Source organism: Bombyx mori, chromosome 24, assembly GCF_030269925.1.
Source record: "Bombyx mori chromosome 24, ASM3026992v2".
Lineage (NCBI taxonomy): Eukaryota > Metazoa > Arthropoda > Insecta > Lepidoptera > Bombycidae > Bombyx > Bombyx mori.
The window spans coordinates 1998972-2018143 of NC_085130.1; the positions used below are offsets into that span (position 1 = coordinate 1998972).

Below are 19172 nucleotides of genomic sequence, written 5' to 3' on the forward strand. Positions count from 1 at the left end.
CACACGAGCATCTGGCTCGTTGGTCTAGGGCAGTGATTATCAAACTTATTTCTTTTACCGCCCCCTTTGAAAATCAATTATTTTTCAGCGCCCCCCATTTTTTATACACCCCTAAAACTTTAAAACCACAATTTTATTAATTTAATTAATAAATGTTGTATTAATTTTAGTAAATGTAGTACCACGTAGTACATATATATTTGTAGATGCTATTATTGTTTCTTCATATTATTATATGTCCGTACATTGCTACAGAGCCTGTATTTACAAATTTGCAAAGTAAAAATGAATTCTTCTCATCAATATGTTTGTTTAAATTCAGAATTACCAAAATAAATTGCTAGTTCACTGTACTATTACTATGCTAATTTATTAGAACGAAACTATTTTTGTTGATTATCTTTCTCATTAATATAAGATTCTCATCATAAGATAATTAAAAATTTATATTTCGACTAGTAAATAATACTACTAACAATAATAACTTATTAAACTACGAATAAGCTAAACCTGGAAGTCGTAGAGGATTTCATTTATCTGGGCTCCGTCATAGCTAGTAATGGATCCTCCGAAAAGGACCTCAGAAGGCGAATCAGTATGGCAAAGAGAGCTATGTCCCAAATGGACCGTGTTTGGGTGGCATTTTTCTCTACGGCGCAGAGACTTGGACCCTCAAGAAAGCCGACCGCCAACGCATCGACGCGTTTGAGATGTGGTGCTGGAGGAAAATACTCGGGATTCGTTGGACAGAACACAGAACCAACGAATCCATTCTTACCGAGCTCAAGATTCCAATGCACCTCCGCACTACATGCGCGCGGAGGAGTTTCGAGATCTTTGGACATATCGCCAGAAAGAGAGGTGACAATCTGGAAAAGCTGCTGGTAACAGGCAAGGTATGCGGGAGAAGGCACAGAGGCAGAAATCCAATGCGCTGGTCGGACCAAATACGCTCCACTCTCAATACCTCAGTCCACGTTGTTATCCACACAGCCGAGTACAGGCAGGAATGGCGCAAGATGATGCAGGAGAAAGTTATTAGAGGAGGCCACGACCCTCAGCACTGAGGATTATCGACGCAAGAAGGAAGAAAACTACTAAAAATAAATTAATATCATTTCGTATTATAGATAAATATGGGTAATTTTTTATAGAATTTTAGTTTATAATTTAGAACTGGTTCAAATAAAAACCGCCGCCTAAGTCAGCGTTTTTATTATTTGTAATAATTAATATCTATACTAATATTATAAAGAGAAAAGATTTGTTTGTTTGTATTCAATAGGCTCCGAAACTACTAAACCGATTTGAAAAATTCTTTCACTATTTGGAAGCTTCACTATTCCCGAGTGACTTAGGCTATATTCTTTTTTAAAAAAAATTAGGTATCCTTACTAAAACTCCAATAACCTAAGATGTACAAAAAATTTACCTAAAATATTATTTACGTCGCGTGCCCTACGAAAACTATTGATGATAGAATAAAATAATGTACTACGACTTTGTAAAAAACATTCATTATTTACAAAAAGTGTCGCGACAGCATATGTCTAACTATTATAGTTATGCCGCAATAAGTGTTCTTTTATTTAAAAAATGTTCCTGGTAAGACATAGAGTGCCCCACTACCTTCGCCGACTGGTGGCTTCCTACTTGGAGGACAGATCGGTCACGTGTACTGAGCACGGTGGGATCATGCACAGGTTCCCGGTCGTGCGCGGTGTTCCACAGGGGTTGGTGCTCGGCCCCCTTTTGTGGAATATCGGGTATGACTGGGTACTGAGAGGTGCCCTCCTCCTGGGCCTAAGCGTAATCTGTTACGCAGACGACACGCTGGTCATGTCCCGGGAGGGAGTTTTGCTGAGTTTGCTCGTCTTGCCACCGCTGGGGTGGCACATGTCATAGGCAAAATCAGGAGATTAGGCCTCGACGTGACACTCAGTAAAACCGAGGCCATGTGGTTCCACAGGCCGCGGAGAGTGCCACCTGTCGATGCCCATATCGTGGTTGGAGGCGTCCGTATCGGGTCGGGGTGCAGTTGAAGTACCTCGGCCTCATTCTGGACAGTCGTTAGACCTTCCGTGTTCACTTTCAGAACCTGGTCACTCGTTTGTTGGGGGTGGCCGGCGTGTTAAGCCGTCTTCTTCCCAACATCGGAGGGCCTGACCAGGTGATGCGCCTTATACGAGGCGCCCGCGTGGGGCCAGTCACTGGCTGTGGGGGTAGCGAAGTTGCTGCAACGGCCGCAACGCACCATCACGGTCAGGATCATTTGTGGTTATCGCACCATCTCTTTCGAGGCGGCGTGTGTACTGGCTGGGACGCCGCCTTGGGTCCTGGAGGCGGAGGCGCCCGCCGCTGACTATCAGTGGCGGGCTAACCTTTGTGCCCGGGGCGTGGCGCGTCCCAGCCCCGGTGTGGTCAGAGCGCGGAGGGCCCAATCTCGGCGGTCCGTGCTGGAGTCATGGTCCAGGCGGCTGGTCGATCCTTCGGCTGGTCGTAGGACCGACGAGGCGATTCGCCCAGTTCTTGTGAATTGGGTGAATCGTGACAGAAGACGCCTCACTTTCCGGCTCACGCAGGTACTCACTGGGCATGGTTGCTTCGGTGAGTTCCTGCACCGGATCGGAGCCGAGCCGACGGCAGAGTGTCACCATTGTGGTTGCGACTTGGACACGGCAGAGCATACGCTCGTCGCCTGTCCCGCATGGGAGGGGTGGCGGCGTGTCCTCGTCGCAAAAATAGGAAACGACTTGTCGTTGCCGAGTGTTCTGGCATCGATGCTCGGTAACGACGAGTCGTGAAAGGCGATGCTCGACTTCTGCGAGTGCACCATCTCGCTAAAGGAGGCGGCGGGGCGCGTGAGAGACGCACAGGCCCGCCGCCATCGAGCGGGGTCCAGGGAGGCGAATCTCGCCCAAGCCCTGGCCCTCTAAGTGCTTCGGATCTCACTCACATGTCGGCCTGGGGACCGGCAAAGGGGGCCTAAGAAGACGACGTGCAAGCTGATCTGCACACGTTTTACGCATGAGCATCCGGGTGATGGAAGGCCGGCTATCCTCAACCCACGCTGGTTCTGACCCGCGGGGTATTCCGTAGGATAGACCATTCCAACCGGCGCCATCTAGGCGGGCTTCGGACAGCCTGCCAACCGAGAGGGCTGGTGGTCGTGGCGCCGACGACCACCAGTCCGGCGTCCCGAGGGGGAGGGTGATGGGAGAGATGTGCTCCGCACTAAACGCTTCACTTTCCCCCCTTTGCCTTTTCATGAGCTCTGTCTCATGCGAGGTTTGGATGCTGGTTGTTGAGCGACAAGAGGTTTTAGTCGGTTCGACTCCGACATGTCCCGCCCTCCATCCCCAGTGAAGGGCGGAGTCCGGCGATTTCCTCTTGACAAAAAAAAAACGTGTGGCACTCGGTAACTGCGGCGGTAAAGCTATTGCATAGCATTTTTAATCAACTTATGACATTATAATTAGACAATGATAATTTAATATTAAAACAATAATAAAACAAGACCACGCTATATTAAACCTTAATAAAGGCAAAACCTTAACTGTCCATTTCATACTAATAAGCTAAACCGCGCGAGAGAGAGATGGGCAGACTTTTTATGATGCGCATGCAGTGTGACGTCACGCCACGCGCTTATTCACAAACACTACACAAGCGCAACGTGTGAATGTGTTGAACGCGAGCTACATGGTAGGCGGAGTGAGGGATGTTAGGTTTTTTTCGTTACGGAATTTCATGATTCGGTCGCCGCACGCAAGGCCCGCGATAAAAGCTATACAATAGCTTAAAAATGTATGAACTTGTAATAAAATCTCCTTGGCTATACTATTCGTATCTGGCTGGTTTTGGTATCATTAAAAGAAAGTTCGAAAGAAGATAATTCCAAATTAAAATTAGGAAGATGTGTGATTTTATTTATTTTTCGTACTGTCAAGATGAGTGAATCTCATGAAGATATTCGATACATTTTAAAATTTTACTACAAAAAAGGTAAAAAAGCAACGCCAGCCGTGAAAAAATATTGCGATGTTTATGGACCTAGTGCAGTGTCTGAGAGTAGCACAAATTTGGTTTAAGCGTTTTCAATCCGAAAATTTTGATGTCAAAAATGCACGTCACTCTGGTCGCCCTATTACGGATAAAATCGATGCCATTTTTGAAAAAGTGGGGCAAGATCGGCATATCAGTAGTTACGACGTAACTGAAGAACTGGGAATTGACCACAAAATAGTTATGGCGCATTTGAAAAAAACTGGGTACACAAAAAAGCTCAGTGAAAGAAACCTAATGAACCGTGTACTCATTTGTGATTCTTTATTACGACGTAATGAAACCGAACCATTTTTGGAGAAGCTGATAACTGGTGATGAAAAGTGGATCACGTACGATAAGAACGTACGAGAAAGGTTGTGGTCAAAGGCCGGTCAGGCTTCACTGACTCTGGCAAAACCCGGGTTAACTCGCAACAAGGTGATGCTGTGTGTGTGGTGGGATTGGAAGGGCATTATACATTATGAGCTGTTACCACCAGGCAGGACCATCGATTCTGAACTCTACTGCGAACAACTGATGAGATTAAAGCAAGAAGTTGAGAGAAAGCGGCCGGAATTAATCAACAGAAGGGGTGTGGTTTTTCATCACGATAACGCTAGACCTCACACATCTTTAGCCACTCAGCAAAAATTAAGAGAGCTTGGCTGGGAGGTGTTAATGCATCCGCCGTATAGTCCTGACCTTGCACCTTCAGATTTCTACCTGTTTCGGTCTCTTCAGAATTCTTTAGGCAGTGTCAGGTTAACATCACGAGAGGACTGCCAAAACCAATTGTCGCGGTATTTTGATCAGAAGCCCCAAATTTTCTATAGCAATGGGATCATGTCCCTACCTACAAGATGGCAAAAAGTTATCGAACAAAATGGTACCGACATACTTTAGTTAAATGCGAATAAACTATATTAAAAAATGTTGTGAATGTTCTTAAAAAATGCGAAGTAACTTTTTCCCCAACCTATTATATAGAAATAAAATAGTAAACAATGTTTACAATAAGTGAGCTGTTTAGGCTTACTATACTATTTGACATTAGACGGTAATGGGTAAATTAAGTAAATGAAATTACAAATTTTACAGCGCCCCCCTAACCCACATCAACGCCCCCCATTTTTTCCTGGGTCCCTTAGCGCCCCCCTCTAGGTTTCAAACGCCCCCCAGGGGGCGTTATCGCCCACTTTGAGAAAGACTGGTCTAGGGGTATGATTTTCGCTTAGGGTGCGAGAGGTCCCGGGTTCAAATCCCGGACGAGCCCAATTTTTTGACCGGGCTGAGAAAGCTGGCGCTATTTTTTGATATTTTACTAAATAATTCATTATATACGTTGCTCAGACAGTTTTCTTTCTAAAATCATTTATATTCTTGTCTGTAATGTTTTTACTTCTAATAATGAAATAATTTTACAAAACAAGTATAAGCATATATGTATAACAATAAGCAAAAAAATTAAAATATTATTTAAAAAAAATACGTACCTATGTACATAGACATGTTACATTTTAAAACAGATTTTTGTTAAGTTGAATAGAATTTAATTAGAGGAGATTTTAGAAGTTTTGTACGTATCGGTTATTTGCGACATCTGTTGACATGTTGAAACTTCTCGAGAACGTAAATCAATCGTTCAAACTGTCACGGATAGATGGCGCTTTGATAAATTATTAGCTTGAATTTTTTGCTACTTGAATTATTGTTACTAATTAAAGTTTAAAATATCTTTAAATCATTCACAGTATTTAAAGTAAATTATAAAGTAAAGTAAGTAAGTAAAACGTAGATCTACAACACTCCTTAGCTTTTGACATAGCAATGTACTGACAATAATAATATGAATAAGGTGAATTCAATGTTTTCATTCCATATTGTTCATAGTAGAAACTGAATCATTAAAGAATTTGTAGTGAAGATCTTTTTTTATCTAATTTACTTCCACGTTTTTATCTAGAAACGAAATAATAAATCTTAAAAAAATTTAAATTAATAATGAATCCTTAAAAAGTTTTTAATAAAATTTATTATTGTTTCATACATAACAATACTTGTACAGCGTTATTTTAAACTATTAATAATTATAAATACAGCGATAATATATGATATATGGTATGAGATAATATATGATATGAGTTTATGATTGCTAGGTGATGATATTTTTATGTGTTTTCTTGATAAATCCTGCTAATAATTAGGAACAGCGCTTTGTGCTTCTTGGTTTGTGCGTTGAGTAAAATATTTTAATTTAGTGTAGTAACACTGATGAACCTACGGAATGTCAACTATAAATATTGCACTAGCATATTAAATTAATAAATATTGACGCTAGATAAGTTACTAGTAGCTACTGGTAGAGGCTAGTGGTGCAAAATGTGTGTCGTCAAAGAGACTTGTCATGTTATTCTAAATACGGTGTTCAAATCTGTAGATAGGCTAATTCGAATAAATTCTATTTAATAATATAATCATGCAAAGTTAAAGAGTATATGGTCAATAGCTTGATGTTTTACATTACCTACATCTTCAAATAGTGGCCATAAAATAGTCTTCCGACGGACATGGATCGTTCCTATCGATCGGTTTGTATCTGTATATTTTACCTTTAGTTCCTATTATCATATTGTTTTTATTATCGAATACCATTCCCGTAATTTTGAAGCCCAGCTGACCTAATTTCTCGGGCAATATACTTTTCGTTGTCAATTTAAACAACGATCCTTTGACGGCTAGAATTATTTCATCGTTATTGTTCATTTGTAATATATATTTCAGTTCTCTGGTAAGTCCTTTATATTGGATCGGCTCGTAATAGTCTATTGACAAGAAATACAATCTTCCGTCGACAAATTCGTAGAATATGTTGCCGTTGCTGTCTAAAACAAAGCTGTATGCTTTAGGTACTTTGTCGTATCTCTTCACGGCGGCTGTGTTATTCATGAACCTGAATATTTCGTGATTCGTTCCGGTTGTTATATACATTTGATTGTCGTTGTTGTCTATAAATATGTTCCTCACGTCGTCATCGCCTATGGGCCTCTCTGAGTTGATTTCCGAGTGGGCATCGTCGTAGCTAAGTATACCTTGATTTGTGCCTATATAAATGATGTTGTTTACCGTGTCTATGGCCACGCATTGGCCTATCACGTCGTCGGAGATCGGTAGTAATTTAACTCCTAGAGATCCGCGTTTTAGTATGTGTATGCCCTTGGTATAATTACGTTTGTGGAGCAGGAAGAATAAGTTGTCGGTTTTAGGGTCAACAGCCATTCCGGTTGGGTATCCGTCGATCGTCGCGATTAACTGCCGCTTGTAGAATTCATTGCCTATTTTGATTGTCTCGCATTTGTCCGCGAGGGTATTCGTGGCGATGGACGATGATAGAAGTGTTACAATTATGATTCCAATCATTATGTTCTCATGATAGACAGGCTGCTTCGCGAATAGTTGACCTGAAATATTGATTACGTTATTACGAATTATAATTTTGTAGACGGTGGTGTCAATTAGCGAAGGTACCACCACCCTCGCTATTTGTGCCGTGAAGCAGTAATGCGTTGCGGTTTGAATAGTGGAACAGCTTGTACTGTAAAACTTAGACTTAGAACGTGTCTCAAGGTGGGTGGCGGCATTTGACCCCTTTAGACACATGCTTATGGATCTATTCGATCCACTTACATTGTCATTAGAGGTCTGCAGCTCTAGCATCAAGAGCAGGCATAAGGACACTGATAGCCTCGTCGAACTCGTCAAAGAGTTGGATGTAAAACCGAAGGCTTCAGCCCGCTGAGTTTCTCGCGGGATTTTCTCAGCAGGTTACGATTCCGATACAGTGGTCTTGAGCTGTTAGGTCTCTTCTGTAGGCGCTTGGACGGCTGTTGGCAAATCCCACCTCTCCTGGCTGAGCCTGTGCTCGCCCACCTGTCCTGGTGAAACTTGAAAAGCCTCCGGGTCACCAGTAATACCTCTTTTAAACAAAACGCTTTCTGTTCCGCTAGATTTTCATTGTTTTCGTCATTTCGTGTCAAAAGAACGTAAAACTGACCCTTAATTTATTTCGTAAATTAATCAAACCATACCTTTAACTTCCAACTGCAGTTCTAGATAGCTTCAACGCGAATGATTCACGTATTATAAAACCTAGCGATCCATTGTAGCTAAGAGTTGATGTTTGTAAACACACGAAGTAACTTGATGATAATATTAAAAAGGCCAGTTAAATACAGGATGTTGTCGAATTTTTTGAATGTCTCGTCTTATGTGGGCTGGTTGACCGACGCGTTGGTGGAGTCGGGACACATCACTGACATGAAAGCCGCTCCCACCGTGCGATATGTTGTTTTAGTGGTAGGCCTTTGGCGTTACATGTGCTTGTTTATGCCGCGAAGCAATATCTGTTTCTGTTTTAGGAATGGGCTAATGTAGGCAGCGGTTTGACTGTGCCTCTTGCATTGCTGAAGTCCACTCGGTGACCAGTCAACACCAGGAGGGCCGTGTAATCATCTGCTTGAAAAGGAAATGAAAAAAATGCGATAGCTGCATTTACGTACTAATGATGCATAACGGTGTTTTTAGGTGCCTAAAGCACAGGTCACCGTCCGAGTAAATTGACCCATAGACACAGCCCACTGAGTTTTTCGGATCTTCTCAGTGGGTCGCGTTTCCGATCCGGCGGTAGATTCGGCGAAGCACTGCTCTTGCTAGGGCCAGAATTAGCAACACTCCCGGTTTGAGTCCCGTGAGCTCACCTACACGTCAAGGAGAAGCTGAAATAGCCTCTCAAGACTATCAGCATAGTTAGGAAAAACAATGATGCATGTCATGGTATTTGTTTTGTGATGTCTATGAGTGTTCAGCTATACGGCACTGTCGCATATTTATTTGGGGCGATAATAGAAAAGCAAAGTAGCTAAAGATGACCAAGGTAGTGTCGTGTCATAAATAGAGACCGAAAAGTAAATTTGCGCAATCACTGGTATTGTAAGTCCGTACCAGCTACCAATGTCTTACCTATTACTACCGCAATGCAGTTGTAGATTCCAGTCTGAAAAGTGTGACACCCTGAATGCAATTAATAATTCTACTGTTTCATGGTGAGTGAGGGCTTTCACGATATAATGTCCAAGCTCATCTACAACAAAACTTTGGTATCGTCTTAAGAGAGGAACGCATATTTTTCAAACAAACCGTATCTAGATTAGATTCGATGATCTAATCTATTGAATCAATCGTCGATTGTATAATAAATCTTTCCAATTATTCTTTTGCAATTAAGTCTTTCCAACTTACAGTTTGGCGTTTGAGTTTTTAATCATAATAAACTTATATCGAATCGGCCGGCTTAGGTATATCCCGAAGATTTTCGCTCCGGCAATAAAGCTATTTATCTTTATGAACGAGTTTATGAAGATCGAGACAGAGGATCGCAAAGACGTGAGCATTTCGTATTGAGCAAACATAAAAGCTAATCTTTAATAAATAAGACAAAACACACAATTTCGGACCACGTATTGCCGTCTAAGGACCACATTAGCGATGATTTGGTCTTTAAAGTAATTACCTTTGGTACCAAATTGCTACAATTAAAAATCGGGTTAAAGTTGTTTTAGTTGGTAAATGTCATGGAAGTTAATTATAAAGAAATATGTTTTTTAAACGTAATTGCCATTATTTTTATGTGATTAATTAAATTAAATTAATATTTTGAAATCAGAGAATTAACGGCCAATTAAGTGTAGTATTTTTGACTTATTTTTGTCTGACTGATTTAGTCTATTTGGCATTAATCATTTGATCAGTTATCTATATATTAATACGTGAAGCAAAATCTTTGTATCCCTTTTTACGAAAATTGCGCGGACGGAGGAGTATGAAAATTTCCACACTTATAGAGAATATAGAGAAGAAGTGCACAATGCTAATATTTTTTTAAATAATACATAAAAGATACATTAAATCAATAAAGAAAACATTACACACACTACATACCATGTATTTGACGCACACACGCATGCATACTATTTATTGTCAAACTTTTGTTGTTGACGTCTGTGGTCAATTTGAGAATAGATTAAATATTGTTTTTCTTTATTAATATTTTTTTATAGAGTAGCCTTAGCGAAATTTGAGATTATAGAAGTATAAAATACAATCATAATAGTGTACAAACTTACAATTCCAATTAATTATGGTCGAATTTCGACTACTGCGGGACCTCTAGTTGTGCATTAAAACAATATAAAATTTGAAAATTTTATATATAAATTCGTCGTGCTAACGCACAGAATGCCTTTAAATCATAAGAAATGATTCATTATCCTGGGCTTTTAAATATTTTTTTACGCCATATGTACTTTATAGGCCTAAATAACGTACATACAACCAAATAACGCCCGAAATACGTATAATGTAGATTTATTATTGTGGACATTATTAACACAGCAAATTGTATAGAGAAAAAAACGGATCGAGACAGTATCGATAGTAATATTACTAAAACACCATCAGAATACATTAACAATCACAAAATAAAAGGAAAACATGGATTATATCTATAAATTACATCATTCGTCGATAAATAAATTCTATTGTCTTCCTCATTAAACGCTATACCAGATGGATAGAAATCCAATTCCATCAGTTTGTTCGGGATCACGTTGTCTGGTCGCAGATGGTACAAACCGTCGGTCGCAGCCAATATCACTCTCCCAATTCCATCTACAGCTATAGCTTTTCCGGAATTCTTAGCGATACCAACAAATTCAATGGGCTCTTGAAAGCCTTTGAGCAAAACTTTAACATATTTGGAATCACATTCGTAAAATATATTATCTTTGTCATCTACGCCCAAATAGAAAGCGCAGGGAATGTATTCGACTTTCCTCTTTTCGTTTTTTTCTATGTCGATTATGTAAACAGCGTTTTCTGGAAACAAAACAGCGTACAATTCATCTCCGTGTCGCGGCTTGTATAGCTGGACGATATCGTCATCTTTAAGACCAACGAAATTAGCTTTGTCGGTACTGTTTAGTTCGTTTAGTCCGTCATCGCTGGCTATGTACACTTTGTTTCGTTTCATATCCACCGCTGAAGCTTGACCTCTAACGTTATCGATTTTGATCGTATTCCCCTCTCGAAGTATATACTGGTCCATTTTTGTCTGGATGTTGTCGTCTTGAAGTGTTTCCAGGTCTATTAGAGTGAATAGGAGATCTTGATTGGCAGGGTTGTAGACCAAATTTGTTGGTAGGCCTTTAATGGATAATATGGCTGTTCTTGAGTAAGGATGACCATCGAAATAGAAGGAGCAGTTCTTGGATGCCGCAGCTGCGACCACAAGTAGGAGGACGAATTGAAGCATTTTAATATCTGAAATAGTGAATGCAATTTTAGTTGTTGTCCAAAAAGCATTTTTTTTTTTTTATTGCGTAGATCGGTGGACGAGATCACAGCCCACCTGGTGTTAACTGGTTACTGGAGCCCATAGACATCCACAGCGTAAATGCGCCACCCATCTTGAGATACAAGTTCTAAGGTCTAAGTATAGTTACAACGGCTGCCCCACCTTTCAAACCGAAACGCATTACTGCTTCACGGCAGAAATAGGCAGGGCGGTGGTACCCACCCGCGCGGACTCACAAGAGGTCCTACCACCAGTAATTACGCAAATTATAATTTTGCGGGTTTCATTTTTATTACACGATGTTATTCCTTCACTGTGGAAGTCAATCGTGAACATTTGTTGAGTACGTATTTCATTAGAAAAATTGGTACCCGCCTGCGGGATTCGAACACCGGTGCATCGCTTCAACACGAATGCACCGGACGTCTTATCCGTTAGGCCACGACGACTACAAAGCTTTCTTATTTGTTACACTTCTTTTAAATTATCTTTACAGAACAGCTGAAACTTCTCATATTAGTGTATCAGTTGTATTGAGAACCGAAATTTCGAGAAACTATTTTAATTAATATTCTTTATCTGTTACTTAACAATTTTTTCATTGAATTATTCAATTTCGTTTAATAATTTTTTTAATATCAATCTATGTTTTTTTTATTACTTCAATGGGTGAACGAGCTCACAACCCACCTGGTGTTAAGTGGTTACCTGGTGTGAAGTGGCAGCCCATAGACATCTACAACGTAAATGCGCCACCCACCTTGAGATATAAGTTCTAAGGTCTCAGTATGGTTACAACGGCTGCCCCACTCTTCAAGCCGAAACGCATTACTGCTTCACGGCAGAAATAGGCAGGATGGTGGTAGTACTTACGCGTGCGGACTCACAAGAGGTCCTACCACCAGTAACAGGGAATCCTAAATTATTGCCGGATGACCGTGCGTAATTTATTTCCAGTTAAAAAAAAGAATGATTTTAAATTAATTAAATTGTTTTTAAGTTACTCACGTGATCGCGTTCTTGAGGCGGGACACTTCGCGTCTATCCGTGTGACAACTAATTATTTTGTTTCAACGTACACAATAATAACTTCGGGTCGAAATCCTATTATCAATTCGGCTCAAGCACACAAGACACGATAAATGAAAAAACAATATTTTATATACATATTATATTAATATCATTATTTATTATTCTTCGAAACTCATCGAAATGTTTTGGTTGTATGTATTTGTTTTTGTATACTGTATCGTGTGTACCAACTATTTGACTTTCTATTGTCTACATAAAACGGCTAATGCTGAAAAGTAAGTATTTATTTGAAATAGGAAGAAGTTATTGTGGTCGTTTTCATTGTCATACGATTTTGGATTAACGTAACACGTTTTTTCTTTTAATACGCTTTTGTTAGCTTCATACGTATGTTACTATGTATGTTAGTACTAGCTGACCCGGCAGACTTTGTAGTGCCTCAACCGATAAATAAAAGACCTAAACTTTTGTATAAAAAAAAACATAAAACAAAGCAAAGGAATCCGTCCGACGGAGGACACATCAAAGGAAAAACAAAAATGTTATTTTTATTTAATTCGGAGCATTTTCATATTTATTTACCTTTTAAACCCTCTCTGGACTTCCACAAAGAATTCAAGACCAAAATTAGCCAAATCGGTCCAGCCGTTCTCGAGTTTTAGCGAGACTAATGAACAGCAATTCATTTTTATATACTTATATAATAATATGGATGTAACGAAATCTTTGAAAATGATTTTGACTCTTGCAAAACGTCAGATTAACTGGAAATGTGACAACTTATCAAGTACCGATAACAATTCAATATTTTAAACAGTTAGGCCTGTTATTTACTTTCGGCAGTCAAAACAAAACAACAAATTTGTTTGAGCGCCTTATTTTTTTCACTTAGCAAATTGGAAACTGTTGTATTTTCCTGAGAGTACATTATTGAATAATTTATGATAAATACCTATTTAAATTAAAAAGTGAAATATGAATAATAGTTTAAAAAAAAACGCTTTTTTACAAAAAAAGTCATTTTTTCTTACACTATTTTTAATTCAAATTTATTAAGATTTATTTTCTATTTTTTCGTTGGATTTTCTATAACAGCGTATTTTGTTAGTTTTTTAAACTATTATTGATTTTTAATTTTTTAGTTGAATTTCAATTTTCTCATATTTTTTTCAAATTTTTTCTTCTAATATTGAATTGTCATAGGTCCTTAATAAGTATAATGAGTTAATTCGACGTTTTGAAGGGGGTCAAAATCATGTTCAAAGATTCCGTTACAAACATACATACGTCTGATGCTAATAAAAGCGTATTAAAAAAGTATTGGCTGATATGTTCCTCCTAAAATTGGCTTTCAAATTAATGAGGACATGTTCAAGCATCTTCTACATTTGTTATCTGAATAAGCAAATGCTAAGATCAAAAAGGAACATGCGGGAGAGGCTGTTTGTTCTGTAGTTACCTTTATTGCATTCGTTGATTCATCATCATTCATTATCCTGCCTTTCTCCCAGTTACCTGGGGTCGGCACAACATGTTTTCTCCTTCCATACTCTTCTATCATATACCATTTCTTCGCTCACTCCCCTCTTACCCATATCGTATATCACGCAATCCATCCATTTCTACTTAGGTCTACCCCTTCCTCTATATCCTTCCACATTCATAGTTAACATTTTCTTACTAACCTCATTTTCATTTCGTCTCATCACATGTCCATACCATCCCAAACGCACACTTCTCAGCTTCTCTGTCACAGGTGCCATTTTCAGACTTCCTCTAACGTATTCATTCCGTATTCTATTCATTCTCGTTACTCCACACATCCATCGCAACATTCGCATCTCTGCTGCGTGTAATCGCCTTTCATCCGCCACTTTAGTGGTCCAACAAGCTGATCCATACAAGACGGCAGGTCTTATTAATGTCTTATATATCTTCCCTTTTAGGGGAAGCGGAATGTTTGAGTCACATATAGTGCCCGTGGCCTGCCGCCATTTCATCCATCCTGCGTCAATTCTGTACCTCACAGTACGATCCAGTTCACCGTCGCTTTGGATTACAGACCATAGGTATCGGAAGTCTTGACATACTGGCAAAGATGCTCCGTCGAGAGCAATGGGTGTAAAATTGGAGAGACCGCCAAAATAACAGAACAGATATTCGGTTTTCGATCTGCTGATTTTTAGGCCAATACTCTCCAACTTGCATCGTCATTTCTCCAGTATGTTTTGGACCTCGAGCCCGTTTTCTCCGACGAGCACTATGTCATCGGCAAACAGCATACACCAAGGGGGCTCTTCCTGGATCTCCGATGTCAAGACATCCATCACCAGCAGGAAGAGATAGGGACTCAGAGCAGACCCTTGGTGTAAGCCCACTGCCACATTGAACTCGTCGGAATTCCCCGCGGCGGTTCGTACGTACGTCCTGGCTCGACTGTAAATGGCACAGATTAACCTCACATACTTACTAGGTATACCATTCAATGCCCACCACAAAACTGCTCTAGGTACTCGGTCGTACGCTTTTTCCAGATCAACGAACACCATATTATTATGCAGATTCCTGTGCACGTCGCGATATTTTTCACACACTTGGCGGAGTGCAAATATGGCGTCCGTTGTCCCGCGACCAGGCATGAACCCGAACTGGTTTTGGGTGATCTCACTTTCATTTCGCAAACGCTTTTCTATCACTTTCTCCCAAACTTTCATACTATGCGAGATAAGCTTTATTCCCCGATAGCTGCCACAGTCTTGCACATCCCCTTTATTTTTGTATATGGGCACCAGTGTACTGGTGCACCATTCCGTAGGGATCACTTCTTCTTGCAGCAGCTTATTGAAGAATAAAGTCAGCCACTTATATCCGTCTTCTCCCAATATCTTCCATACTTCCACTGGTATACCGTCTGGTCCTTCCGATTTTCCGCTTTTCATATTTCTCACTGCTTCTCTAACTTCATACATACTGATCTCAATCACAAGTCCGACGTTCTCTGGCATCCTACTAATCACCCTATTCCAGTCGTTCTCCTCATTCTTAAATTTTTAAAATATATCTTCCAGCGCTCTTTTATTTCGTCATCTTTCATTAGAACTTTACCTGTCTAATTTTTACATCTGACATGCTTAATATCTTTCGCTCTTTCTTCTCTAATTCTCGTGATACGGTAAAGTTCCTTTTGTCCACGAGGTCCATCTAAAGCAGCATACAACCGTTTCTGAGCAACAGACCTGGCTATAGCAACCGCTTTAGTGGCCTTTTCCTTACATTCTCTATACTCATTCTTCCTAGCTTGCCTCTCACTTTCATTTCCTCTTTCTAGTTGCCACTTTTTGAATGCATTCTTCTTTTCTTTCAATTCCCTCTGTACATACTCATTCCACCACCATGTATCCTTGTCAATTATACCTTTCCCTTTTGATTCGCCGAGCACAGCCTTAGCCGTCTTCCTGACATTATTTGCCATTTCATCCCAACATTATTGCATTCGTTGATTGCTCTTCAATTATTTGATTGGAGTGAACTGAATTGAAGTTTTATTAAACGAATCGAACTTTTGATGCTAATACCAAATAAAACGCACCCTTAATTACAAAGATAAATGTCGCGTATTAAGCGCGAAATGTCGCTTAAACCATCCTTCATCATCATTATCATCATCATGGTGACGCCATTCGTTGCCACGCCAGCAATCGGTTTTACGCACGTTTATAAATGTTTAACATCAAAAACAACGCTTAAACAAATTTCATGGAATTCTCGTTGTCGGTCTGTAAATGGAAACGAAAATCTTCATGCGTCACCGACTTGGAATTGCGTGATGAATAATATAATCTATACACGTATTTTAATATTGCACCTTATGTCTTAAGCAATACTGCCGAAAACTTTTTCGCTACACAATCAATCATTGGGGTATTTCCTTCTTTTTTTCTTTTATTCATTAAACGAAACAGAAAGTGAACGAATAAAATAGTATTGGAAATCTATCACCTTCTCTCTCGTACGCCATATATCTAACCCTTAGCTTTTGACAAACATAATTTAAAAATAGGAACTTAAAATGAATGCGATCCTTAGGAATGTTCTCCATTGGTCACGTAAATATTTTTTATCTTTTTGATTTCGTACAAGAATTTGTACTTTGGAATGATTACTAATATTACCACTGTAATATTATTTTTCACAGAAATGTTCCAAATACATTGCTTTTTTTAGGCCTACACACAAATATTCCAAGTACATTTCCTAAATAATAAAATATAAATGTTATATCTCGTGAAACTTTTTGTTGAATATTGGGAAGTTGATAGAATCCGAAATCAGACTGGGATCCCGTTTCTAGTAGCAACGCGACGTTCTAGCCCACTGAGTTTCTCGCCGGATTTTCTCAGTGGGTCGCGTTTCCGATCCGGTGGTAGATTCGGCGAAGCACTGCTCTTGCTAGGGCTAGTGTTAGCAACGTCGTCAGGCTAGAGCGCCGTGGGGTCACTTATTCACCCGGTCACGCGGGGTTCGAGTAGGTATCATAAATAATAGTACGGGTGAATATGTTGGCTCGCAGGTTTGCGCGGAGTTTAAATGGGGTGAAGATAACTCTCTCTTTCGAGCGTACTGCACCTCTCTGTACACCTGTGCTCTGTGGGCTGACTATACGTAATGTAATTTTAATTATTAATAATAAATTATGATTTTTATTTTATTGTATTTTGATTTAAATATTATGTAATTGTATGTGAAATTTTATGGGCTTAAGTTACCTGAAATAAACGCATTTCATTTCAATTGATTTCAATAACGAATGGTTTTTTTATTTACAGATATCATGTGGCTGTATCTGGTGATATCCTTACTCGCGTTCACCTCATCCACCAGTTTACATTTGGCCAAAAACAATACGCTGTTCACTGACGAACGTATTATATTTTCTTCTGGTCTGAACATAACCAGGATCCTGGTGCCTTCGGACCGCAACAGGCTACAGGTCAGCGAGACCAACATGCCCTCTATATTCTTCACGTTATCCGATCCGGCTTCGGAAGGTGGGACCTGCCTGTACATTCTGGAAGGTCTGGCCGCTTACGAGATCCTGGAAGGCGGTACGGACGCCACGTCCGCATATGACGACCAAACGATTTACTTCGCTTCGACGAATGGCCTCTACAGATTTGAGCCGTCAACTATGTCGGCGAAGAAATTCGGACCCTTTCGCGACCACATCGTGCAATTGCAGAAAGCAAGTGGAAGCGACGAGATATTTACTCTCAACGACAAGAACGAGGTGTATAGGATGGAGAAAAATGGAACCGTGAAAACAAAGATGTCCGATATATGCGCTGAGCAATTCGTTTTGGACACGTCGAATAATTTGTATTACGTTTCTTGCGGCGATAATGTATTGAGAGCGCTGATGTACGGTAGTCCGATAACGGTAGCCATGGTCGAAGAATTCAATGAGATTAAGCTCTTAAGACCGCCATTCATTCTAGAATCTTCGATTCCTCTGTTCGGCGATAGAGTTTTGTATTTGTTCTATTCAAACGGTACCAGTGAGAGGAAGGATTTAGAGCTCAGCGTAATGCCGACGGCGTTTAGTGTTGACGCCGCATTGTATGTAGTTGCGGCTTTGAACGGGAAATTGTACGAATTTAACGTTTTCGAGGTTATGTCCTGCTCGATGTTTCGTAGTTCCACAATTTCACCGACAGATGTCTCCGAAATCCTAATGGCGGTCTTGCAAAATGGCGACGATGGTTCTTCTTAAATTATCGACCACTTTCCGGGAAGTTGATTTGTCTTTTGTTTGTTTTCTTAAACTTTTTTAAGCACTAACTCAATTCAAACTTGAATCCGTGGTTTGTTTTTAATGAAATGAATAAGATAAATACAGTTAGAAATGCTCCCGAAATGTGATATCGGCGATCCTAACGGGGGTTAAATAGATGTTCTGTATACACACGCGGAATAGCCTCTGCTTTAAATCGTTTCTTTTATTCCCAGTAATTATCTATCTATCTATCTCTTAGGTTTATGGCGTTTCCTTTTAGATTTCGCCAATGTCAAGTGTATATAATACTCTGCTTTCTATAGCGGGCTTCGTGAACGAGCAAGGTCACAGATATTCACTAAGAATTAAGTGAGTAGCTAAGAATGTTTTTTTTTTTTTTTATTTATTGCTTAGATGAGTGGACGAGCTCACAGCCCACCTGATGTTAAGTGGTTACTGGAGCCCATAGACATCTACAACGTAAATGCGCCACCCACCTTGAGATATAAGTTCTAAGGTCTCAATTATAGTTACAACGGCTGCCCCACCCTTCAAACCGAAACGCATTACTGCTTCACGGCAGAAATAGGCAGGGTGGTGGTACCTACCCGTGCGGACTCACAAGAGGTCCTACCACCAGTAATTACGCAAATTATAATTTTGCGGGTTTCATTTTTATTACACGATGTTATTCCTTCACCGTGGAAAACAATCGTGAACATTTGTTGAGTACGTATTTCATTAGAAAAATTGGTACCCGCCTGCGGGATTCGAACACCGGTGCATCGCTCAACACGAATGCACCGGACGTCTTATCCGTTAGGCCACGACGACTGTTTGATGACAGGATCTCTGTTGATTTATCTAAAACAAATAAGACGCACACAATATATATACAGGGGTTAGTTCGAT

The 19172-nt window shown here is 40.0% G+C and overlaps 3 protein-coding genes across 3 annotated transcripts; 1 reads left to right on the plus strand and 2 right to left on the minus strand.

Moving 5' to 3' along the window:
- Window positions 1-6061: 6061 nt before the first annotated feature.
- On the minus strand, window positions 6062-8573 carry LOC101739013 (uncharacterized). Its single transcript, XM_004923681.4, has 2 exons — window positions 8133-8573; window positions 6062-7505 (listed from the first exon to the last, which is right to left on the minus strand). Exon 2 carries the CDS (start codon window positions 7462-7464, stop codon window positions 6580-6582), a length of 885 nt encoding a protein of 294 aa, XP_004923738.1. The 5' UTR covers window positions 7465-7505; window positions 8133-8573; the 3' UTR covers window positions 6062-6579.
- On the plus strand, window positions 6503-18474 carry LOC110384791 (uncharacterized). The gene is made up of 2 exons (XM_062675621.1): window positions 6503-6635; window positions 17314-18474. Exon 2 carries the CDS (start codon window positions 17319-17321, stop codon window positions 18255-18257), a length of 939 nt encoding a protein of 312 aa, XP_062531605.1. The 5' UTR covers window positions 6503-6635; window positions 17314-17318; the 3' UTR covers window positions 18258-18474.
- LOC101739160 (uncharacterized) lies at window positions 10294-13154 on the minus strand. The gene is made up of 3 exons (XM_004923682.3): window positions 13070-13154; window positions 12464-12755; window positions 10294-11421 (listed from the first exon to the last, which is right to left on the minus strand). The coding sequence occupies exon 3, from the start codon at window positions 11411-11413 to the stop codon at window positions 10574-10576; it is 840 nt and encodes a 279-aa protein (XP_004923739.1). The 5' UTR covers window positions 11414-11421; window positions 12464-12755; window positions 13070-13154; the 3' UTR covers window positions 10294-10573.
- Window positions 18475-19172: the final 698 nt, after the last annotated feature.